The 24536-nt window shown below is 57.8% G+C and overlaps 1 protein-coding gene across 7 annotated transcripts; it reads right to left on the bottom strand.

Moving 5' to 3' along the window:
• Positions 1-1931: 1931 nt before the first annotated feature.
• On the bottom strand, positions 1932-23086 carry PPP1R12C (protein phosphatase 1 regulatory subunit 12C). Of its 7 annotated transcripts, none has more exons than XM_082676054.1 (22): positions 22890-23086; positions 18336-18466; positions 18142-18260; positions 11896-12055; positions 8038-8182; positions 7874-7948; positions 6505-6578; positions 6297-6424; positions 6125-6198; positions 5704-5862; positions 5560-5627; positions 4806-4943; positions 4529-4619; positions 4326-4409; positions 4187-4247; positions 3947-4032; positions 3802-3848; positions 3627-3720; positions 3233-3409; positions 2903-2953; positions 2662-2712; positions 1932-2569 (listed from the first exon to the last, which is right to left on the bottom strand). In XM_082676054.1, the coding sequence occupies exons 3-22, from the start codon at positions 18176-18178 to the stop codon at positions 2483-2485; spliced, it is 1887 nt and encodes a 628-aa protein (XP_082532180.1). In that variant the 5' UTR covers positions 18179-18260; positions 18336-18466; positions 22890-23086; the 3' UTR covers positions 1932-2482. The 7 variants fall into 7 exon arrangements, with proteins under 7 accessions (XP_082532180.1, XP_082532174.1, XP_082532177.1 ...); XM_082676048.1 differs by lacking the exon at positions 22890-23086 and adding an exon at positions 21877-22289; XM_082676051.1 differs by lacking the exon at positions 22890-23086 and adding an exon at positions 21877-22289 and having other exon boundaries at positions 3305-3409.
• Between the last annotated feature and the right edge of the window lie 1450 nt (positions 23087-24536).

The following is a 24536-nucleotide window of genomic DNA, read 5'->3' as shown; positions in this document are numbered from 1 at the left end:
CCCCTAGGTTAGTCTCCCAGCATCCACTTTTACACCTTGTTCTCCACCTCCAGCCAGGGGTCCAGCTACGGAGAAGTGGCTGCCTCCTGAATGTCACAGGCTTCCTGGCCACTCTTCATCCTGTGAGAAGACGGCCTAACAGGAACTTCCTACCTCCTCAGCAACAGCTCCTTTTCCCTCTGGCCAGCCAGCAACTTTTTCCCGTCATCTGGGTGGCTGGCGAGGCTGGTTTGGGACTGGTTTTCTCTGGATCCCAACCTGGTTCAGCTTGGACGCTTCTGCTTCCCCAGAATGCCCCCTGACAAGCTCCCCTCCCCACCCCAACCAATTCCTGCTGGCCTCTCCCCCGGAGCTCAGTCAGCTTCCAGCCGAGCCACCAGATGGCGCCCTCCAAAACCAGATCGGAAGGGACCAGAGGCACAGCCCTAGGCAGGCAGGAGCTGGTCCTCAGCCCCTATTTGCCGCCCTCACGCCTCTGCTTCCTTCGGGAACCAGACACATCATCTCGCCAAGATCCCTTCCCATCTCAACCCCACCCTCTCCCCTGCTCACACACCTCCGCAGGCTCCCCATGTCCCACCAGATAAAATCCGCGATGCGGCTCGGCAGCTGAGGGCCTGTAGCCTGCCTAGCATACAAGCTTCTCGAGCACAGTGCTCTGCTTCCCTCTTCCTGTCTCCACGCCTCAGTTCATGCTGTTCGTTTCACCCGGAATACTCTCAGCCCTAGCAGGTGTCTAATCGTCTTTCAGCCTCTTGCCTGCTGCCCCAGCCCCTGTTTCTAACCAAAGAACCACAGAAGCGAGCAGTTCCCCAAAACAAAAGTTTTCCCCTGGGACTTCCCTGGGGGTCCAGTGGTCAGGACGCTGCGCTTCCACTGCAGGGGGCACAAATTCAACCCCTGGTCGGGGAGCTTAGATCCCGCAGGCCACGCGGCACAGCCAAAAAAAAAAAAAAGTCCTTACCAGGGCCACACTCCTGCAAGGCCAGCCCTTACTTCTCCAACCTCATCCCCTGCTACTCTCCTACATTTCAGGCACGTTTTTATCCCTTTGCCCACGCTGTTCTCATCCGGAAGACTCCTCAAATACCCACATGGCTCGTTCCCAGACGCCTTCAAGTACCTGCCAGTGCCAGCTTTCCCGTAAGGTCTATTCTGACCACCCTGTGCGAAGTGTCGCAGCCTGACATTCGGTGTTGCAATCAGACACGCCCCAGTTTTGGACCAATCCTGGACCCCCGTGGTCTGCCACGCCCCCTCTGGGCCAATCAGAGTGTTCCGCCAGGCACGCACTCCTGCACACGCGCACACCAGCCTCCCTAACCCCTGCCGCCCCCTCTGCTTTCTCTCCGCAGCACTACCACTGGCAACGCATTTATTTTGTCACTGGGTGCCTCATGCCTCTCCTCCTGAAATGTATCGGATCTTTACCTGTCTCATGCACTACTGTACCACCAACACGTAGGACAGGGCCAGGCAAGGAGAACAGGACCATGAACGGGCGAGTGAATGAATGAATGCCCCAACTTGGAGGACAGCTCCTACTTGGCTCCAGCCAAGTGCTGCCGTGCAGGACTGAACAGCTCGCACTGTCAGAGTCCTGTTTATTCAGAAAAGTCAAAACCCCGGACTTTTATATGTGAACTACCCCAAGTTTTAAATGTTGGCAACTGACTCAAATTTGTTTCAAAAGCAGTGATGGCAAGACCCAAGCTCCCCAACCCAATATTCACAGCCCCTACCCCTCGCCCGGCTGACCCTTCCTGCTCTGTACCAAGCCAACTTGTGACCACGTGGGCCCTGGATTGGGACCTCTGTTCCAACTGACCGCTCTTCCTGAAGCCCTGTCCCACCCCGTGACGGGCAGGCACAGCCCCAGCACGGGAATGGGAAGCAGCGCCCCACCTCCAGCCAAGGACGCAGCCACTGAGTGGCAACTTCACGACTTTTATTTGTGGTGCCTGTGCTTTATCTCGAAAATACCTTCTCCCCCTGCCCCAGACAGTGGGCCGCGAGGGGGCAGCAAAAAATAGAAGACATCCCTCCCTATTGCACACGGACCCTATACACAGGCCCACCTGGCCGAGGCCAGAGGGACTATTGGCACATTCTCGGATCCCTGTTCACGAGTGGGAGGGGTGATGAGGGTGGCATCACACGTGAGGGGGGACCTCTGGGCGGCCACTCTGGTCCTGGCGCTTCTTGGTCCTCGGTTCCTTCCTGGTCCCGCCTCCAGCCCCAGTCCCCCCTCAGCGACGTCCCCCTACCTGGCTCGGCCTCCGCCTCCATCCTGGCCTCGGATGGCCCCCCTTGGCTCCTGGGGACTCTGTACTCCCCTCCCAGTCTGGAGGTCCCGAGGGGAGGTTATGGCTTCTCAGAGACTCCCCGGGAGCCCTGTCACTCGTGTTCACGCAAAGGAAGGGGTGCATGTGGCAGAAGCAGCTGTATAAATATGGGTGCGGGGGAAGGGCCTCCTCCAGAGTCACTTGGAGAGTTTGCTGATGACGCGAATCAGGGCTGCGTTCTCATCCTTGAGTCGCTGGTTGTCAGCCCGGAGGTCGGACAGGGCCTGCGAGGTGGGACGCGTCAGCCAGGTGGCCCTGGGCAGGCTGCACCCACTGCCCACCCTCGCTCTGCCCTCAGCTCCCCATTAGCATTCACCTTCAGCTCCTCCTCCAGCTCCGCTGCCTTCCGCTCCAGGGCCCTGCGCTCCTGGAATAAACGGGAAGGTGAGGACGAGGGACCGGGGGTCGGGGAGGGCCGGAGGTCAAGTATGGCTGAGAGAGGCGGGGAATGGGCAGAGGGGCACGTTAGAAGGTCAGTGTGGCCCTCTTCATCCAGACCCGCCTGAGCTTGTAAGGCTGGGGACACAGCTGGCCCCGCTCCAGCCACCCTTACTCACGAATCTCTCCAGCTCCAGAAGGGCGGGCCTCTCTGCAAATCGCTCCTGCCTCTGGTGAGGACACAAAAAGAGCAGGGCTCTGAGAAACGTCCAAACCGCAATGGCCAGAAGGGGGAAACCAGCAGTGAGAGGGGGAAAGGCAGACTCCTGGCTGGCCCAGACCTCCCCACCTACTGCTCAGGACCACAAGCCCAGCCCCTCTTGGACCAGGCTCCGCCTCCGAGATCTTAGCTCTGCCCCTCATTCGCCCCCTCATTGCCCACGCTCCTCCTCCCAAGGGTCCTAGTACCCCCACCACTCAGGCCCCTCCCCTCGACGCTCTGGCCCTACCTCCCAGGGATCCGGAGCCAGCACTGGCACGCCGGCCAATTCCCACCACCTCCAGGGCCGCGGCGTCCTCACCTGCGTGGCACGCTCCAGCTCCACCTTGAGCTGCGCCAGCTGCAGTGTGGTCTCGGTCAGGGCCTCGCGAAGTCGTTCGTTCTCACTGCGCAGCTCTGCATACAGCTGGGGGCCCCAGGAGGAGGGACACGGGGGTCAGGCTTGCCGGCTGAGATGCCGCATGTTTGCAGGGAAAGGGGGTGACTGTGGCTCAGGTGGGGCCGGAAAAGAGCAGGATGCCCAGATCGGTCAGGTAGAGCCACTAAGTAGGGGGCAGGAGGGCAGGTATATACAAGCCAGCAAGTGGGGGTTAATGGCACGATCGTGGGGTGGGATCGCGAACCTTCCTGAAGCCTCCATCAGGCTCTTCTGATTCTGGCTCTGGTTCTGGGTTGAGGTCCCGCTGCCTGCGGGAAGAGGGGCCGCCCTCGGGAGTGCTGGGGTGAGGGCAAGGAGGGCGTCATGGGGCACGCCCACGGCCCCACAGACAGCCCAAACCCTTCCTGCCCACCCTGTACCTGGATCCTGGGCTGCGGTCTGCAGGCGCCGGCTCCGCCTCCTCCCCCTGTGGGCGGAGGTGGGGTTCAGCTTGGCTCCACCCCCAGCCCACCTCCAAGGCCGGCCCACAGCCCCAGCTCGGCCCGCCTGGGCCCCGCCCCGCACCTCGGCAGGTCCCCGCCACTCCTTGCTGACTCTGCGGTGCTCCTCGGCGGCCTGTGGTCCTTGCCCTTGGCCGTCAGGCGCCTCTGCTGGGGGAGGGGCAGGAGTCAGCCCAGTGATCTGTGGAGGGGTCCCCTCTGCAGGGTCAGGGTCTCTGGGCCCAACCCCCAGGAAAACAGTAAGACTGTAGCAGGAGGGAGCCGGTGGGCCCAGGTTGACCCCCTCCCAGAGACCAGACCTCACCTCTCTGGGCAGGGCCATCAGAGTTCTCGACCCCGGGGACTCGGGGTCGCCGGGAAGGGTCCTGTGGGAGAGGGGCACGGGGGTCAGAGGACGAGGGCATCTTGTACCACCCCCTGCCCGGGCACCTGAACCCTCTCACCAGGCTTTGCAGGCACGACTTCTCTGGCTCTGGGGCCTTTCCTGCAGCCTTCTCTGCTTCTTTAAGGTCTGTCAGAGTCACACCCTGGCACGGAGAAGGGGGCAGTCAGGGGGTCCAGGACTCAGGGCCCAGCCCCTTCAGGACAGTCTAGGCCCCCAGGCCCTCCTCCCGCGGACCCAGGGGTCCAGGCCCCCATCCCACACCTGCGTGGACCTCCGAGACTGGCGCATGAGGCGAGAGCGAGCTTTCCGCTGAGATTCAGACTCCTCGTCCCGTACAGGCATCTGGTAGGACCTGAGCGAAGGGCCCCGACCTCAGAGAGGGTTCCTTTGGACCCTGTCCCATCCCATGGTTGACACTCTCTGGGGGAGTCAAGTTCGGCCAGAGGACCTCAGCGCCAACCCTGGGACTCCTGGGTAAGGCAGCTGTCTCCCAGCAGGGGAGACAGCTGCTTCCTGCCCCCAGGCCTCTTCACCTCACCTCCGGCGGTCGCGGGAGTCCGCTGGGGGCGCTGCAGAGGCTACGGGGACATTTGGCTTCACTGGGGATTCGGGCTCCGGAATCCTGGAGGCATGAGTGGAGTTACCCAAGGGAGGAGGAGGCCTGGAGATCTCAGACCTGTGTGAACGCATTCAATCAGCAAATGTTACTCAAGCTTGCGTTACATGGCAGGTACCACACATACAGCAAGAAGCACAAGAAAAAGAAACAAATCATCTCTGCCCCGATGAGTCAAATCTGAGCAGAAAAGATGCAAGCAAAAGAGAGGATAACCACAGAAAGCTCAGGACACCACATGGTACGTCAGAAGAATGAAGCACCCTGGAGAAGAAAAGACAGAGCAAGGACAGGAGACCGGAGGTGTGCGTGTCCGGAGGCTGGGGCAGTGAGTGCGGTGGGGCTGGTGGGCCTCCCTGAGAAGCTGACATTCAAACAAACCTGAGAGAGGGAGGAAGGAAGCCCTGTGGGGGTGAGTGGGGAGCCACAGTGAAGGGCCCGCGCAGGAGCGAGCCCGCGTCAGAAAGGAGGGCGGAGGGCTGGAGAGGGGGTGGGGGCCGCCGGAGGCCGGATCACGGTGGCCTTGGAGTTTTACTGTGAGCTTTTACTTGATGCACCAAAAGGGAAACTGAGGCCAAGAGTGGGAGGCAGGGACCAGACCCCAGAGAGCAAAGGCTGACAAGACAGGGGCCCAGACCTGCCCCACTCCCGGCGGGACCCGGGCCGTCAGACTCACGGGGCAGAGGACTCCGGCACCTTCCGGGAGGGGGTGGGGGTAATTCTGGCAAGACGGGGCTCCCTGGCCTGCGGGGAGAGGAGAGGAGGGGGCTATTCTCCTTGACTAGGCAGGGTCTGGTCCCCTGCCCCTCACCCTGCTCACCTGAGTGTAGGTCCCTTCCAGCCGCGAGGAGGAGGCGGAGCGCTGCAGCCCAGCCCCCGAGGCACCCTCGGCGCCCCGCCTCTCCGCAGGGCCTAGGGCCCCAGAGCTCCCCGTCTTCTGGAGGCCAAAGCGCGTGGAGAAGGGGGCCTCGTCGGGGGTCTGGAGAAGGGAAGGGTATCAGTTACAGGGAGAGGGTCCTACTTCTCAAGAACTTCAAGTGTTACCCCCAAAAGGACCACCACAAACTACAACTGGGGGGTGGGGAGGACAGGCACAGTCAGGAAAAGGTAGTCAGTTGTCCCAGAGGATTCTGGGAACTGTAGTCTTCACCCCACCTGCCCTGACAGGAGGTTCACAGGCTTTACGGCTACGCCCCCCACAACCTCCCGGGCCAGCACGGCCTCCGGGAACCCAGACTCACCATGGGGCTCCTGGGGCTAGAGGGTGGCGGGGAGGAGACCCCGTTGAGCGTTCTGGATTCTGCAGGGGGTGGCTCTACAGCGTGGGAAGCAGGAGAGGTCTCTGAGCACCAGCCCTTCCTCCCGCAGCCCCCTCCTCTCCAGATTCAGGACCCCAGCCCCCCAGCCCCTCACCTGAGGGGCCTTCTTCTCCCTCATCCTCGTCCCGGATTGGGGGCCCCCCTGCCCCACCAGGCCGGCGCTCCTTGGACAAGTCCTGGAGGGAGATCTTCTCACGGCTGCTCAGACGACATACAGAGCTCCTGGTGGGAAGGGGAGGGCGTTGGGGTCCAAGCCCTGGGGAACCTCCAGCCCACCCACCCTCCAGGCGCTTCTCCCCTACCTTCGGTGTTTGCTGCTGGAGGGCCCCTGGGGCTCCTGGCCCCTGCTCTGGGAAGCTTCCTTTTGGTTCCGAAGCTGAAAGGGGGAAGGGGGCCACTGGGGAGGGGCAGAACACGCAGACCCTCCTGGATCCCACATACAACTGTGCCGGGGTGGAGGTGGTACAGGGGGGAATGAGATGATCTGTGCACTCGCTGAGTTTTCCTAGACATGGCGCCCTGGGTCTCAAATGAGTCGTCCAGTACTCAGGGGCCCCCAGGCTTCCTGGCCTCTACCTCCCAGGGGCGAGCTACCCAATCTTCTCCCCAACCCCTCAGCACACCGGACACGGGCTGCCAGGCCCGGCCTCCTCCCTTAAGGCTCGCTGTCAGGCCCAGCCCCCAAATGGCATCTCAGGGCGCAGTTCCCCGACTGCTGTGTCTTCACACCTCGGAGCCTGCACAGCAGTTCCCCCGCCCCTCCTAGCAAACCCCTTGTGCTGCAGGTCTCCCTTCCCAGACACCCCCAGGCCTCGTCTGTGCCCCCACCTCTCAGAGACCCTGCTTCACCCACTAAACGCCCTCCCAGAGCCCCCAGCCTCCTCACCTGGCATTCAAGGCCCTTCAGGGTCTGCCCCTCTCCAAATTCCGGGTACCATACGACTCCCCACCCCTGAGCCTCTGCACGTACTGCTCCCTCAACAGTGTGCGAGCCCTGGTCCCCAGGAAGCTGCCCAAGTCCGCCAAGCCGGAAACAGGACCGTCTCCCTCTGTGTTGCCACAGCCAAGCTGTAAACACGGGGTCTGGTCCTGTCTACCTGCCACTCGCCAGAAGCTCCAGGCAGAGGGCCTGGCCCCAGAAGGCCTCAGGAGATGTTTCTTGCCACCTAAGAGTGCTTACTGTGTGCCAGGCAGGGTTCTGAATGCTTTTGTTTAGTTACATACATACCACTCATAGCATAATACGTACTCCACGTAACAGAACATGTAACTCATAAAGTGCGCCGTGCTATCCCCATTTTACAGATGAGGTAACCGAGGCCCAAAGAGGTTAAGTGACTGGCCTGAGCTCACACAGCAAATCCATGGCAGAGCTGGGATTCAGACCCCGAGTCCGCACCGTTCACCCCTTCATTCTGCGTTTTTCCAGCAACAAGGCCTGGCCCAGTGCTGGCAGGGGGGCGTCCCAGGGGTGACGAGGCCCAGCCCAAGCCTGGATAGATGACTGCCATCTGCATCCCAAGGTCCCCCGGGGCCCAAGGCCCCGCCTCCCCCTAGTGCCCAGCTGTGCCCCTCCTCCTGGCTCCCCACTGGGCCCAGGTCACCGGCCAGGGAAGGGCAGGTCCCCAGGGACGTGGAGGCCCTCCCTCCTGGCTGTAGACAGACACTCACGTCCTCCTGCTTCCGGGCCAGCTCCTCCAGCAGGCTCAGCACCTCCTCATCCGCTAGATCACAGGGACGCTGCCCCTGGGTCGGGAGGGGAAAAGGCAGGTGAGGAGTTGGTGGACGGGCCCTCCCAGCCCCCACCGGTCCCCGGGCCCCGGACCGGCCCTCACCGCGTGCGTCAGCGAGTCCATGCCCCCGCCGTGCTCCGCCAGCAGGCGGCAGGCGTCCTCCACGCCCCAGTGGGCTGCGGCGTGCAGGGGCGTCCAGCCGTCCCCATCCCGCAGCTCCGGGTCGTAGCCGGCCTGAAGCAGCAGCCTGGGGGCCAGGGAGGCTCAGGTCAAGGACCAGGACAGGGGCTCGGGGCCAAGAGCTAAGGTCGGCCAGCTGTGCTGTGGTGGCAGTACCAGCTGTGACAGTACCGAAACCGGTCCTGGGCCAGGGGGTGAAGCGTCATGGCCCCAAGGCGCCCTCTCCCGGAAGTGACCCTCTCTGCCACCGCTTTAACTCCTCCCCTGGCCTAGCAGGTGGCCTCTGGAACCCTGCTTCTTGTACCTGCAATGCTCAACTCTTCTGAGCGTCACCCCTGGTTGTGAGACAGCTCCAGGGGAGGTGAGGGCAGGGGTTCCCCAGCACCCAAGTCTAGAGAAAGGATGAGACCCCAGAAGGGGCGGCCTGGGGGCAGCACTCTTCCAGGACCCCTCTGGCTCAGAGCAGCGGTTCTCAACCAGGACCACATAGCCGCCTGGGGACGTCTGGCCGTGTCTGGAGATGTTTCTGGATGTCACAACGTAGGGGTGGGCGCCAGAAGCATCAGTGGGTCGGCGCCAGGGATGCTGCTAAACAACCCACAGCACAGAGGATGGGCCCACAGCCAGGAACGATCTGGTCCAAATGCCACCAGTGCCGAGACAGAACCCCTGGCTTAGACGGTTCTTTCCCGTGAGATAATCACCACCTTAGACCACACGATCTGGTCCAGGGCAATTCTGCAAACTCAGCGTAGGGTAGACACGCGGGCTTTTAGAGAACTGCATTTAGGTTCCGTGTCAGTGAGAAAGAGCTGAAGCAAGGTGGGAAAGGCGGAGAGACGAGGTACCTTGTAAAGAGCCTTTAAACAAAAGCGCCTCTGCGGGCCCCCAGCTCATCTGCTCCAGCCGTGCGGGCGTCCGCTCCTGCCCCAAGCACGCGCCCACCTTGGGCTCCGCTGTTCTCTCTGCCCAGTGAACGTTCTCGAGGCATCAGTGCCTTTCACGCGGCCACCCTCTCGGTAGTCACAACCTCCTCCCCGAATCTCGAAGGGGACCTCCCCACCACACTCGCTCTCCCCCACTGCCCTGTTTATATCCCTCTGGACCAGTGGTTCTCAACTGGGGACGACGCTGACCCCCAAGGGACGCTGGGCAACGCCCAGAGATGTGCCTGGTTGTCGTGACTGCGGTGGGGTGTGGCTCCTGGCACCTAGTGGGTGGAGGTCAGTGTCCCACCCCCATGAACAGGACAGGCCCCCAGGGTTATCCAGCCCCACGTCACCAGGGTGGAGGCTGAGGACCCCTCCCTGAGCACTCAGGGCCATGTGATGTGACCGGCTTCCTCAGTCACTTCTCTGTCTGTCTCCTCGACAAGGCTGCGAAATGCACATGGGCCCAGATCTGTCTCGTTTGCTGCTATATCCCCAGTACCTAAAAGATGGTCTGGCATACAGCAGGTGCTCAGTAAGTGTTGAGTGAACAGCATCAAAGAAATGTACACCTTTACCCTGCCACTCATCTTTAACGAGGAGAATGTCAGCTACATTCTTCCAAAAATGCAGTCCATAGATAGACCTGGTTGTAAACCCATACTAAGGGGCGGAAATGAAATTACAGTCAGTGAGTATCTCTAAGGCCAAAGCGTTTCAGTTCTGTGGCAGAGAATGAGGCTGTCCATGAATATCCACTCTCCTTCCACCTTTAATCATGGCACCCAGGGACCTCCCCGGTGGTCCAGTGGTTAAGACACTGTGCTCCCAATGCAGGGGGCCCGGGTTGGGTTCAATCCCTCGTCAGGGAACTGGATCCTGTGTGCTGCATCTAAGACCTGGGGCAGCCAAATAAATAAATAAATAGGCGGGGAGCCACTGCAGAGCCCTGAATGAAGATGAGGCCCCCTGCCCTGGGAAGACGCTTCTAAAAAAAAAAACATGGCGCCCAGCTTTCAGGGGTTGCCTGCTGAGGCAGAATCTCCCAGTCTCCCTCACAGCTAGGAGCGGCCAGCCGAGAAGGGTCTGGCAAATGGGATGTCAGTATTCAGTGTGTACGCCGCTTCTGGACTGTCCTTTTAAAAGACATGGACATTTGCTCCTTTTGCCCCCTGCTTTTTCCTGCTGGCTGGGACACAGATTCAAGGGCAGGAGCTGAAGCAGCCACCTGAGGCTCAGGGGTGGAAGCCACGGGTAGAAGAGGGCACAGCTTCCAGGGCTGGGCACAGCACCGGGCCTGACCGTCCCACCCTCCTTGCCACAGGGACCAGCCCTGGGATGAGCAGGTGTGCCAGGCAGCCCAGTGAGTATCAGACCCAGGACTTTCGCTGGAACTACGGAGGACGAGGCACTCTACCTCTGAATGAGGGGAAGCAGCCAGGACATGAGGCTGGAGCTGTTAGGCGTCATCTTAAGCTCCTCACTGAAAAGCTTCCTTTTTTTTTTTCTTCCCCAGCCCCACCGTGCAGCTTTCGGAATCTCAGTTTCCCGACCAGGTACTGAACCTGGGCCACAGCAATGAAAGCCCAGCATCCTAACCACTAGGCCACCAGGGAATTCCCCTGGAAGACCTTTCTAAAAATTCATTAACACAGAGGTGAGCAGAGATGGAGAGATTCATCTGGACTCCATTTATATACTAAATATAAAGTATAACATCACATGAGAGAGAGGGGAAAAAATAAAGAGAGAACAGGGGAGTCTGATGATAAGTAGACCAACTACTGACAGGAAGGGGTGAGGCACTCGGAAATGGACAAGACCACGGTGAGGATGAGAAGCAGAGAGTACACGCTGCAACAATTTAAAATATAGATGCACCAAATAACCTGGCCTTGAAATATGCAGCACAAAACCTGACACAACTACAAGGAGAAACAGCAAAAATCCACAACCATCGTGTGACGTTTTACTGCACTTCTCACAGCAACTGAGAGAATAAGCAGATGGGGGGAAAAATCACTACGGATACAGAAGATTTAAATAGCATGAGTACAAAGTGGACCTAATAACCTATATAGGACGCTGTACTTAACAACACAATTCTTTTCCAGCTTACGGACTGGGTTATGAAGCATTCCAGCTTACACAGACTGGGGTATGAAGCAAACCTCAATGAATTCCAGAAATCTGGAGTCACAGAGAACCTGTTCTCTGACCACAGTGCAAGTGAGCCAGGAAGTGAGTACAGGCAGATCTCGGAGATATTGAGGATTTGGTTCCAGACCACCGAAACAAAGCAAATACTGAAATAAAGCGAGTCACATTGATTTTTTGGTTTGCCAGTGCATATAAAAGTTAAGTCTGTTACGTGTACAGCATTATGTCTTTAAAAAAATGTACATACATTAAAAAACACTTTATTGCTAAAAAACGTTCGCCTTCATCTGACAACGTAGGGTTGCCACAAATCTTCAATTTGTAAAAAAAAAAAACCAAAAAAACACTATTGGCGAAGCACAATAAAATGAGGTATACGTGTAATTCAACTACGACTAGAAAATCCCATGTATTTGGAAATTAACGACATACTTCTAAATGATCCCTGGGTCAAGGAAGACTACAAGTTGGAAAACGTTTTAAACTGAAGGACAGGGAGAAGCCTGCACATCAAGACTTATGGATGCAGCTAAGGCTGTATTTAGAGGGAAATGCACGGCCTTAGGTACATAAATTAGAAAAGGGAGGGAATGGACAAAATCCGCAAGAAGGTGTAAGACAGTGAGAAGCAACAGGCTGGCCCAGCGCAAGGGGCAGGGGAAGAGGGAGGGTCTACACCGGCCCAGCTCACCTCATCACTTCAATGTAGCCCTTGGCGGCGGCCACGTGCAGGGCAGAGGCCCCCGTGCGGGGGTGCCGGGCCTCTGGCATGGCGCCCCCGTTCAGCCAGCACCTTGTGTCGTGAAGCAGCAACTCCTCCTCGGCCCGTTTGGCTGCTTCAACATCCACACCTGGGAGGACGAGAAGGGGGGATAGGTGGGACTCCCACCCTGAGACCCAGGAAGCACAGAGTGGCACCTGGCCTGGTCCCTCTGCTCTGAGCCTCCTCTGGGAGGACTAGCTCTGAACTAGCTCTGTTACTTCCCAACCATGCTCCGTGAAGCCCTGGGGTCCACTAAGGGTCTCTGAGTCACTGCTGGGGGCTGGGAGGATGGAGGGCGCAGGAATCTTACATCTTACACTTCCTGTCACTACAGATACAGTCCTTAGTCCAGCATCTTTGTGTGTTTCGTCACCGTTATCACTCATGAGTAGGATAAACCAGGCAAAAAGCCACTGAACAGTGCCCGTACCTTGGGGCAGCGGCACCTTCCCACCAGCTGCTGTTCCCTGCTGTCACCTGCACAATCTGTGCGAGGCAAGCATGCTTCCTCACTCGCCAATTTCACTGTAGTCAACTGGTCTCATGGAAAACTGTACTGCATTTATGGATGCAAAAGGCACGTTATGACTTTAAGCATAAGTTGACTGTGGATCAAAACGGGCAGCCTTGTTGAGGCTGGAATACTACCTTTAGACTGTCACTGAGAATCCGTACTTTGCACGTTATGAACTATTGAGACGGGAGTCAAAAACAGTCTCTTCTAGGGAACGTGTACTCTCTCTCCTGGGAAGTGTATTACTGGCTGTTAGTTTTTCGATTGTGAAATTTCTCACTCACCCAAGCGCTGCACAGAGTTGAGCCGCCCTGCTCAACAGCCGTCAGCAACGTGCAGCTACGGAGCCCCTGAACTGTGGCTACTTCCCACTGAGACGCCTTGTAAATGTAAAATACACTGGATTTCGAAGCACAGGAAAAAAGTGTGCGGCAGCTCACGCGTAGTTTTTCATATTGATTACATATTGAAATGATGATGTCTCGGACGTACTGGATTTAATAACTATATTACTATAATTAGCTTCAACTGTTTTTGTTTTTCCGCGCACCTACTTGGAAATTCTCAGTTACGCTTGTGGCTGACTCTGGCTTTCCACTGGACAGCACTGGCGACGACGCGGTGTACGGCCGCCTGGCTTACAGCAGTACAAGGCGACAGAGGCCATGACAGGTGCCCCTCCCCGCAGCCCCAGAGGTAACCACCTTCATCAATCTGCTTTCCTGAACGGGAAACTGGTTACACCCTTACTGCAGGTTGGAAATGCTGCCCCGGGGCTACCCGGAGGATCCCAGAAACGCAATCCCCGCCGGGACCAAATCTGTCCGGGTCCAGCTGCGCACTGGCGCCACCCGGTGGCACCTGGGCCCTCGGACTAAACGCCAATGGATTACCTTAGGGTCCCCTGGCTGGCGGGGACTTCCAGGGGCAGCTATTCCAGGAATGTCTGGCTGGCTAGGGCCCATCCCGCAGGCCCAGGCTGGGGTGGAGGCCAGGAGAGTGCCAGGCACTCAGGGGCCCCCCCCTCCCTCTCTCCTCCCCGACCTCCTTAAAGGGAATCACCTACATTCAGTCCTATTATAGACGCAGGCGCCTTGCTGCGGGCAGGGAAGGGCAGAGTTTGCCAATCTTTTATTCAGCAACCACAGTTAGTGTCCTGCGTGTTCAAACGCATCCTTCTGCAGCTTTGCTCTTTGCCGAGATTTGCCCATGTTTATTAACAGAGCTCCTCATGGGGGTTGGCAAACTACAGCCTGCACGTGCGGGCCACCAGTTTGGTTAACATAAAATTTACCAATTTCACTATTTTATTTATGTATTTATTTTATTTAATTTTGCTGTGTTGGGTCTTCGTTTCTGTGCCAGGACTTTCTCTAGCTGCGGCAAGCGGGGGCCACTCTTCATCGCGGTATGCGGGCCTCTCACTATCGCAGCCTCTCTTGTTGCGGAGCACAGGCTCCAGAAGCGCAGGCTCAGTAGTTGTGGCTCATGGGCCTAGTTGCTCCGCGGCATGTGGGATCTTCCCAGACCAGGGCTCGAACCCGTGTCCCCTGCATCGGCAGGTAGATTCTCAACCACTGCACCACCAGGGAAGCCCAATTTCACTATTTTAAAGCGTACTACTCAGTGGCTTTTAGGACTTTCACAACGTGCAACCACTGACCCTATCTGTACCTCAACTTTCTCATCACCCCAAATGGAAACCTCGTACCCCATTAAGCAGTCCCTCCCCAGCCCCTGGCAACCACCAATCCACTTCCTGTCACTGCGGACTTGCCTCTTCTGGACAGCCACCTGTGTTTGTAAGTAAAGTTTTATTGGAACACAGCCACACCCACTCATTTACATATCCTCCCTGGCTGTTTTCCCCACCACAGCAGCAGGGTAGAGTTGTTGCAACCTGACAGCATGTCCTGCAAAGCCTAAAATATTTACTGCCTACGGACTTCCCCAGTGGTCCAGTGGTTAAGACTCTGAGCTTCCATGGCAGGGGGCCTGGGTTCAATCCCTGGTCGGGGAAGTTCCACATGCCATGTAGTATGGCTTAAAAAAAAAAAAAAAATTTACTGCCTAAAACGTTTGCCGACCACTGCTTGGATCACTCATTTATAGATTACTGACTGATCCGTTCGCCCTTGGGTGTCGGCCACATCCTCTCAACACTGAAGCCATCGGGTGGCCTAGGAGTGCTGGAACACTGGGAATGTGGATCTCCAGCTGTAATCCATGCTGTCCAGCTGGTTCCCACAGTGGCTGGAATCACCCGCACTCCTGCCGGCCAGAGATAAGAGTGCTCTGCCTTGCCATCACTGGAACTGACTGTCAGAGCTGCCCGTCTCTGAGAGTAACTGCCCCACGTCCACTGTCCTGATGTTAGGATTCCAAGTGATTGCTTCAAATGCTTCAGAAACACTTTACATGTCCTCCCTGCCCAGTTCTAAGTCCCTGTGGGTCCGACCATGGCCCTTCTGAGCAAGCGGCCAGAGAGTCCTGTGCTTGGACTGTGTCCCTGTGGCCCGGGCCGTGGGAAGAGCATCTGCAGTGGAGCTGTTGCTTGGACCTGCAGGCATCCAGTCTCCCGCCTCCGTGAAGACTTCTGCCTTTTCCTGACCCCTGCTTTCAGCCGACGTGGCTGAGCCCACAGCCCGGCTCCATGGGTGACCACTTCACCAGGCCTGACCATCCTCCTTGCCAGCGTGACGGGCTCAGGGGCAAGCCTGTGACCAAGGTGGCCCTAAGAGCGTCAGGCAGAGGACTGTGGATGGGACTACAGAGGAGGTGAGTTCTAGCTCTGCTGGGGCATCAGCCTGCACTGCTAGCAGCCATGCTAAGAATCAATACCTCACGGAGAGAAGCTGTCTATGAATGACAGAGTTCAGCAGTGATGGAGGGATTCTTTTGACTCTGTGCACCTCGATCAAACCACGCCTCAAGTCCATAAAACTCCTAGACCGCGGTTACCTAAGCCCATAAATTGTCTTCTTTTTTATTTTATTTATTTTTTTATTTTTTTCCTTTTGCGGTACGCGGGCCTCTCACCGCTGTGGCCTCTCCCGTTGCGGAGCACAGGCTCCGGACACGCGGGCTCAGCGGCCATGGCTCATGAGCCCAGCCGCTCCACGGCATGTGGGATCTTCCCGGACCGGGGCACGAACCCGTGTCCCCTGCATCAGCAGGCGGACTCTTAACCACTGCGCCACCAGGGAAGCCCTTCTTTTTTAAACTGTGGTAAAATACAGAGACTCTGCCGACCACGCTCCGCTGAGGCTTCCGTGTGAAGGCAAGCATCGCGGAGCCGTGGGGCAGGAGCCACCCGACTCCGGAGGCGGTGGCTGCAGTGCTGTTGGCAGGTGCCTCCCACCCCCCGCAGTGCAGCAGAGCGTCCTCCCAGTAGGACCACAGGCCTTTGTGCCTGGTCGGCCCTACAAGCCAACATCCCCCAACCTTCGCCCCGCAGAAGGGGAACATGGGCTGCTGTGAGAAGGTGATGTGAGCTCTGGGCACTTCCTGCAGAAACACACAGGATGTCCGAGAGACCACCCACCCCCTGGTGGCCTCCACGCATTGCCCTGCAGACTACTTTTTTTTTTTAATTTTTAAATTTTATTTAATTTATTTTTTATACGGCAGGTTCTTATTAGTTATCTATTTTATACATATTAGTGTATTATGTGTCCATCCCCACCTCAGACTACTTTTTAACTACAAAGGGAGGAAGATGCCTCCACGGTAGAGTCACCTGGGCAACCCCCCGAACGAGGTTCAAGGTTAACATCACCAGTAACGGGGCAGAGAGACAGAGCCTGTCTCCCGGAGGGACTCGCTAAGAAGTTCCTGCCAAAACTGCAGAACTGAAGAAACAGCCAGGTCCAAGCTGAGGGACCTGTGTGTGAAACAAGGGAGGGTGAGGAGGGCGAAGGCTGATCCAGGTGGAGGGAGCTGGACGTGACATGAGAACCAGGTGCAGGGAGAGACCCAGGGAGGTCCACCCCTAGAGGAGAGGGAGGGAACACGGGCAATCATGCCAAAAAGTGAAAACCCCCTGAGTCCATACTTTACGATTCCACTTATACAAAACGTCCAGAATAGGCAAATCTAGAGACACAAAGCCAATGAGAGGGATGCAGGGCTGGGGATGACAGCTCTGGGGTGTGGGATTTCTCTTGGGGTGATCAAAATCATCTAAAATCCATGTGGGGACTTCCCTGGTGGCGCAGTGGTTAAGGATCCGCCTGCCAATGCAGGGGACATGGGTTCGGGCCCTGGTCCGGGAAGATCCCACATGCCGCGGAGCAACTAAGCCCGAGCGCCACAACTACTGAGCCTGCACTCTAGAGCCCACGTGCCACAACTACCGAGCCCGCGAGCTACAACTGCTGAAGCCCACGCAGCCAAAACTCAATAAATAAAATTTTAAAAAATAATAAAAATTTAAAAAATAAAATAAAATCGGTGTGGCGATGGATGCACAACATTGAGTGTGAATTGAATACACTAAAAACAACCGAACACCAGATCGCACACTTCCAAGGGGTGAACGGTACACACTGTGAACTGTGTCTCCACGAAGCTGCTGAAAAGCCCTGGTAGATCTCAGTGAAGGTCGTGTGGGCACTCAGCGGACTGCTATCAAAACCTGCCTCTGAGTTTGAAGTTTTTTGAGATAAAAAGGTGGAGAAGGGGAGGGAGAAAACCCCGGTTCTGTCTTTCCTTTGCTTCCCACTCCCCTCCACCTGAACCAAAGCAGGGCTCCTGGACCTCAGCTGCCCACCTCGGCTCGCCCACCAGCACCTCCATACCCTGCGTGGCTCTCACGACGACCGACACACAGCTGCCCAAGGGCCGGCCCTTGCCCCTCCCACCCAGAGCCAAGCCGGCAGTCTGGGCATCACCTCGGACGCCCCGGCATCTACTTTTCACCAGCCTGCCCGCACTTCCCGCGCAGCCCTCCAGACCTGCCAGGCCCACTGGCCCTGCGCTCACACCTTTCCACCCACTGAGCCCTGACCACCCGCGAGGCACTGCTGCTGCCACCCTTGCTCTGCGGATGAGACAGTCACCTCCACAGCTGGGCTGTGACCCAGGGCTCCGGCGGGAGACTGGGTGACGCGGTGAAGCTGCTGGCCATCCCCCACCTGACCTGCCCCGTGTCCTCCGCCCCCAGCTCAGCCACGCACACTGCACAACAATTGGCCCCAGATGGCTATTTGTAGCGGGGCAGGGGGAAGGTGAGAACCTGCTAGAAGTAATACACACTCCCCCTAGAAAAATGAGCATGGCCAGACAGAGCTTTGAGGGGTCCTGGGCCCCATATTAAGGACCCTGGGGCTCAGTGATCCTGAGCACGGGACAGACCAGTTCCCCAGAAGCCTGTGCATTCCCCTACCCACACCCCAGCAGAATTCCTGAGATACCTGCAACCACGTAACGACCCCCTAGACAAGCCTCTACCTCACCTTCCTCAGTCACTCGAGGATAAGGTGACACTGCAGGCCAACAGTGGTTTGTGCTCTTATTCTGTGCCCAGCACTTCCTCCAATTACTCTGGATAACCCTGGGGGTAGGTACTCACACCCCACTTCCCATGTAGGGACTGAGGCCCAGAGAGTCAGGGTCCTCGGGAACGGAGGGCCCGCCCCGCAGCAGCCCCCGAGGCCCACCTCGGCGGGCAATCTCCACCTTCAGCAGCCCCTCCATGGCGTCAGACTCGGCCAGGTCCAGAGGCAGGTCCCCATCACTGTTCACCGCGGCGATGTTGGCCCCGTGGCTCAGTAGGTACCTGGGGGCAGGGCGAGGTCAGAGCGGAAGGGTCCGGCCCGTTCTCATCAGGCCCCGCCCACCCTCCCCGCCTCACCTGGCGATGTCCAGGTAACCACAGGAGGCAGCCACATGCAGGGGTGTCCAGCCCTCATTATCTGCCTGGTTCACCGTGGCACCCTGCTCCACCAGGAAGCGCACCACCTCCAGGTTCTCGTCGATGCAGGCCTGGGGGGCGGGACAGGCTGTCACCTTCACCTGGTCCAGACCCTGCATGCCCTGCCAGCAGGACCCCTGGCAGGGACCGCTAGGCAGATGCAGGGCCAAGCGGCCCTGACAATCAAGAAGACCCAGATGGCTCTGGAAAACACCAACCCTGTCCCCGGAGGCCCCTCCAGCCACCCAGCTGTTTAAAACCCCCCGGCTTCCCAGTGGTTAGGTCAGCCAGGCATCTGGGGCTTACTGGAGACCATGAGAGGAGGAACTGGACAGAGAAGAGAGGGGGGCTTCACACCCAGGTGTAGGAATCCTGCACGGTGCTTGTTAGATAAGACACACCCACAGTCACCACCGAAGGATGGGGCTTCCAGTGATGAACCAAAGGGAGGAGGCCCAGCCCCTCCTCCCTCAGACCCAGGGGTCCAGGGCCCCAGCCCCTCCCTCAGATCCAACAGATACTCTACAAGAACTGACCATGGCCCTGCCTTGTACCTGGAGGAGAGACTGCTGGACCCCTGGGGCCCAAGGCTGTGCAGAGCTGGTAAAGTCACCAGGTCCCTGGAAACCTGGGACAGAGTGAGGGTCCCGGGCAGGCCTCCTCCACTGGGAGACATGACTGAGTTAGCGTGTGCCCGGGACCTGGGGCCCGAGGAGAGGCAGCTCCCCTGCACCGAGGGTCTCCTAGGCACAGGGCACTGCACCAAGGGGCTTGCACGGGCATCTTCCCCAATCCTACGGCTGTCAGGGTCCTGTTTGATGGAGGAAGAATCAAAGCTCCAGGAGACAAGCACTCACACCAAGTGGGGGCCAGAGAAGGGATTCAGCCCTGGGCGCGTGTGGACACTGGGTGGGCACTGGGACCTGAGCAAGGCCTGAGGGACAGGAGTGGACCTGGACTCCCAGGTCCTCAGGGTAGGTTAACCTCCAGCTCCCTCACCTCTCCAAAACCATCCATCTGGAGAAGGGGGAGGGAGCTACAAGGGCCAAGAGCATGAAGTCATGGAAACTCAGGCTGTGAAAGGGGGGCCACACGTGCCCTGGGAACGGGATGAACTCTGGGCTCCGTTTATTTCCATTTGGTTGTCATGGTGATGGGGGAGGGGGGCAAGGAGGGAGATGGGCCTTTCCCTTTCAAGGACCTGGCCGGGCACAGGCATCCATGTGAAAGATGCCTGCGGCCTGGGCACCAGGGATCCAAGAATCCAGGCCCCCAGCCCCCCCTCCCTCAGACTCAGGGGTCCAGACTCCCCCACCCCTCCCTGTTGAGAACTAAGAATCCTGGCTCACAGTCTTTCCTATTCCAGACCCCAGACCCCTGGCCACTAATTACAAGGTAATTTTAGGGAGGGGGTAGAATACCAGCCTCGTCTAGCAGTTGACAAACCAGCCTGAGGTTGGGGCTGAGGCTCGAGAACGCCTAGGGACCCGACCAGAGCAGGGAGCTGATGCCTGGGGACCTGCTCCATGCAGAACAGAAACCACAGCCGCAGGACTCACCCAGATAATGTGGGCAACTGCTCCGGTTTGCCTGTCTGGGGGTTTCCTGGGACCTGGGACTTTCAGTGCTAAAACCAGGCCAGTCTTCGGCAAACCAACACGAGTTGGTCACCAGACGCCCAGACCTGACCCAAACCCCCGCACCCCTGCTTGCTGGCTGTGTGACCCTAGGCGGGGACTTCCCCTCTCTGAACCTCAGATGCCCTAATCCTTCATGCCTCCTGCAAAGTCCTGGCAAGGGAGTGTACCGAGTGCTCGCCTGTAGCGGGAGTGGGAGAGGGATCCCACCTAACAGGCCAGGCCGGGGTGGTCTTCTGCAGGGTCTGGGCCAAGGGAGAGGGCGGGGAATGGGGCTTGGCCTGCAACGCAGGGCCAAGAACCCCTTTGGGAAGTGGGCCTCTTCCTGCCTCCACCCCACTCCTCTGCCCCCTTCCAAGGTTTCCTTCCCAGGGTCCTCTCTGGGCCCCAAAGTAACCAAACTCTAGCGGTTCCGGCACAGAAGAGGGCTGGGGACTGGACCAATTCGAGGAGACTAGGAGGCAGACAGCCTCAGGGACAGAGGGAGGGGACAGAGCTCTTCTGTGGCTTGTGCCTGGTGGTCCCACTGGAGGGGGGTGGGAAGTGATAAAAGCACGCAGAACTAGAGAGAACTCTAGTTGTGGGACATTTGGGGGGCCCTAGTTCAGAGGAACCCTGGAGACAGCAATCAGAGTGTTTTGGAACGGCATGGGGGCCCCAGGGTGGACAGAGAGGAGAAACAGGGTGCTAGACCCCTTGGGAAGGTGATATGATGAGGGGCTGGGAGAAATGGCACATGCTACGGGAGAAAGAACCTGCCCAAATCCACAGGAGGGGATCCAGGCAGCGAAAGCAAGGTGACCAAAGGACAGAGAGGTGTCCCGAAGCCAGGAAGAGGTGGGTGCTTTGAGTGTTCCCAGAAAAAAAGGGTGATGATGCAGGTCTGGCCAAGGCAAGAGGAGAGGCAGAGAGGAGGTGCCTGGAGAAGAAGAAACATCTCTGAGGGAAGGCCTACAGTGGGAGACAAGAGGTGGCACAGCCCGCAGAAGGAGAATGAAGAGGCCATGAGGGTGAAGGGGGGCGGGGAGACAGCATGAGGTGACCCAGACCGGGGAGCATCCCCTTCAAGAATACAGAGCTGGAATTCCCTGGGGGTCCAGTGGTTAGGACTCCACGCTTCCACTGCAGGGGGCATGGGTTCGATTCCTGGTCAGGGAACTGAGATCCCACGTGCTGCGAGCCACGGCCAAAAAACAATACAGAGCCTTGAAGGCAGGGGCTCAGGAAAAAGCATCCTTAGACAGCAACAGATGGCACAGACCAAGGATGAAAGAAGTGGCGTGGAAGGCCCTGGGCCTAGCCAAAGAGGTGGCCCAGCCCAGAGACCAAGGGGGGAAGCAGCACAGGCCCAAGAAAGAGGAGGAGGATGCTCCAGGAAAGTGATACCTGCCTGGAAGGGGGAAACTGTGGGCAGCGGTAGAGCTGTAAGTGTCACCGACTCAGGAAAGAAGTCCAGCATTAGATGACAAAGTAGAGGTGGAACCAGTGGAGGTGGCACAGGCGAGACTAGTAGAGAGAGCTCAAGGTCGGGAAAGAGCAGCGCGAAGTGACGAGACTAGGAGGGACTGGACTGAGGCCGTCAACAATGGCTCGGGTCCAGGGAGAGGGCGGCGCAGGGTGGCAAAGACCAGGGTCAGTTCAAGTGTCTCAGGGTCGGAAGAAGGGAGCTCGAGGTGGGTGGGCGGAAAAGAGGGCCAGCACGGGATGGCAGGGACCGGAGCAGCAGCAACGGCGCAGACCAGGACTAGCAACGGTGACTTCGGACAAGGGAGGGAGGGTGCTCGAGGTGGCGCAGACCCAGGGCGATTCAGGTCCCCGGGACGGGCCCGGGCGGGGGCGCTGACCTGGTGCAGGGCGCTGATGCCGTCGGCGTTGGTGGAGTCCAGCACTGCGCGGGCGGGCGGCGGGGCAGCAGGGTCGAGCTCGGCGCCCGGGCCGGGGTCGGCCGCGCGCAGCATCAGGCGCGCCTCGTCCAGATCGCCGCCCGCGCAGGCCGCCAGGAACTCGGCGGCGCGCTCGAAGCGCACGGTGCGGGCGCGCCGCTCCCCGGGGCCCGGTTCGGCGCCCGCCCGCGCCCCCCACTGCCGCAGCTGCTCCCGCCGCCGCTCGCGGGCCGCTGCCGCCGCCGCCCCGGAGCCCGCCCCCGGGCCATCCTCGCCCGACATCGCACCGCCAGCCCGTGAGCGAACGAGCGAGCGAGCGAGCGCCGAGCTCCGAGCCCTGAGCTGCCGCCGCCCGCCCACGGGCCGCCGGGATCTACCGCCCGCCCAGCACCGTCCCGCGCCGCCCCGCGCTGCCCAAGGATCCACTGGCCCCCGCCCGGCGCGTGACGCCACCCCGCCGTCCCGGGGCGCTCTGGGAAATGGAGTCCTCAGCCTGGAGAGGCGAATGGCAACCGCCTCACGGAAGGCTGCGGGGAGCTCTGGGAAATGGAGTCCATAAGCGGAAATTGCTCTTGGCAACGCTCCGGCCTCGATCGGCCCCGAGGCACACTGGGAAGTTCGCAGCTCCGAGGTGTCGAAAGGAAACATGATTGAGAGGATTCTCCTGCGAGTGCTGGGAAATGGAGTCTAAAGGTTACAGGTGTGCCCCCCCAGGGCATGCTGCGAAATGTAGTTCACAGCATCAAAAGGACGAAGAACTGTCCCCTGGGGACCTAGTAGGAAATGGACTTGACAGCCCGGGAGTCCTAAAAGGACTAAAAGTCCTAAAAGTCTGCTCGCTTCATCTAGAAATAAGCCCCAGGAGGACAGGAATTTTTGTCTTCCGTGTGCACTACTTGCTCCCAGTGCCAAGACCTGAGCCTAATAAAACGCGATCGGAAATAGTATTTTGGATGAATGAATGAATGGATTACCTAGGTCGTGGGAAACGTCAGGACACTACGGGAAATTTAGTCCACAACCCTTCGACCAAGACAATCCCTGGGTGACCTCCCGGGGCATGCTGGGAAGTAAAGATTGCGGTACAAAGGTCACGGCGATCGGCCGCTGGGCACGCTGGGAAACGTAGTCCTCGAGGCCACGCCCCTAAAGGCACAGTTGGTCCTAGGCAGAGTCCCAAAGCACCCCAAGTCCCTGATAGAACCCCTGGGTCACATCGGGAAAGGAACCGAAGAGACGGGGTCCACAATGACAGCTCCCCCAGAGCCTTCACTGGTCCTCCCCGCTACTGACTGTCTCCTTGGGACGTGGAGCACGCTGGGAAATGTAGTCCGGGCTCTACATCCTCGCAAGCCATGCTGGGATTTGTAGTCCAGGGCGAGGAGATCGAACAGATGTGGAGAGTGAATTGCCTCATACATAGCACCATAAAGCATGAAATAATCCTTATGTTAAGCACTCTGCACTTAAATCCTCATTGGGAAAGAGGCAGGCAGTTTTAGACCGGAACAAAGACCCATAAAAAGCGCAAACGTTTCAGCATAACGGCGCTGAAATCCAAACAGAAGCAAGATTCTTTTTTCCCAAGGGATGTCAGAGCAGCCCTACCCACTCTGAAGTCCCGGGGCTTGTGCAAAAATAATAATAATTATAATTATAATAAACTACAAATCCCGTGAGGCCTGGAGACCGTCGGGATGGACACAAAGGGGATAGCAGTCCCGGAGCCAGAAATCATATTGTGACCCATCTGTGACCTCACAGACGACGCAGAACAGAAAGGCGGGTGGCATCCCGGTTCCCAATGGCAGGTTTTTTTTTGTTTGTTTGTTTTTGTTGTTTTTTCCGATGGCAGTTTTTTTTTTTTTTTTTTAGGTTTATCCACTTTTGGCTTTCTGTTTTTGTTTTGTTTTGTTTTCAAGAGCCACAGTGCCTTTATTTAAGCATTTTTAAAAATTGAAGTACAGTTAATTTACAATGTTGTGTTAGTTTCAGGTGTACAGCAAAGTGACTCAGTTATTTTTTATATATATATATTATTATTATTAAGATTCTTTTCTCCTATAGGTTATTACAATTGTTTTTTAGGCTACGCCCTGCAGCTTGTGGGATCTTAGTTCCCCAACCAGGGATCGAACCCAGGCCCCCGGCAGTGAAATCCTAACCACTGAACCACCCTATTACAAATTACTGAGTATAGTTCTCTGTGTTCTACAGTAGGTCCTTGTTGGTTATCTGTCTTATATATAGCAGTGTGATCAGTGGGTTTGTTTTTTTTTTTAGTCTATTGACAAGGTTGTGCAACCATCACTACTGTCTAATTCCAGAACACTCCCATCACCCCCAAAAAGAAACACCATTCCTTTTAGCCATAACCCCTCATTCCTTCCTTCCCCTGAGGCCCTGGAGACCACCACGACTGTACTCCCTGCCTCTATGGATTTGCCTTCTAGAAATTTCCTATCAGTGGCATCACATAGTGCGTGGCCTTTTGTGTCTGGCTTCTTTAGTTATGATTTGGACACTCATCTACATTGTAGCCTGTGTCAGAGCCTCATTCGTTTTTATGGCTGAAGGATATTCCCTTGTATCCTTTCACCAGTGGACAGACGTTTGGGTTG

This window comes from Grampus griseus (assembly GCF_964374135.1).
Source record: "Grampus griseus genome assembly, chromosome: 19".
NCBI classification, from domain to species: domain Eukaryota; kingdom Metazoa; phylum Chordata; class Mammalia; order Artiodactyla; family Delphinidae; genus Grampus; species Grampus griseus.
The sequence above is the reverse complement of the archived record's forward strand: the minus strand, read 5'-3'. Positions and strand labels throughout refer to the sequence as shown.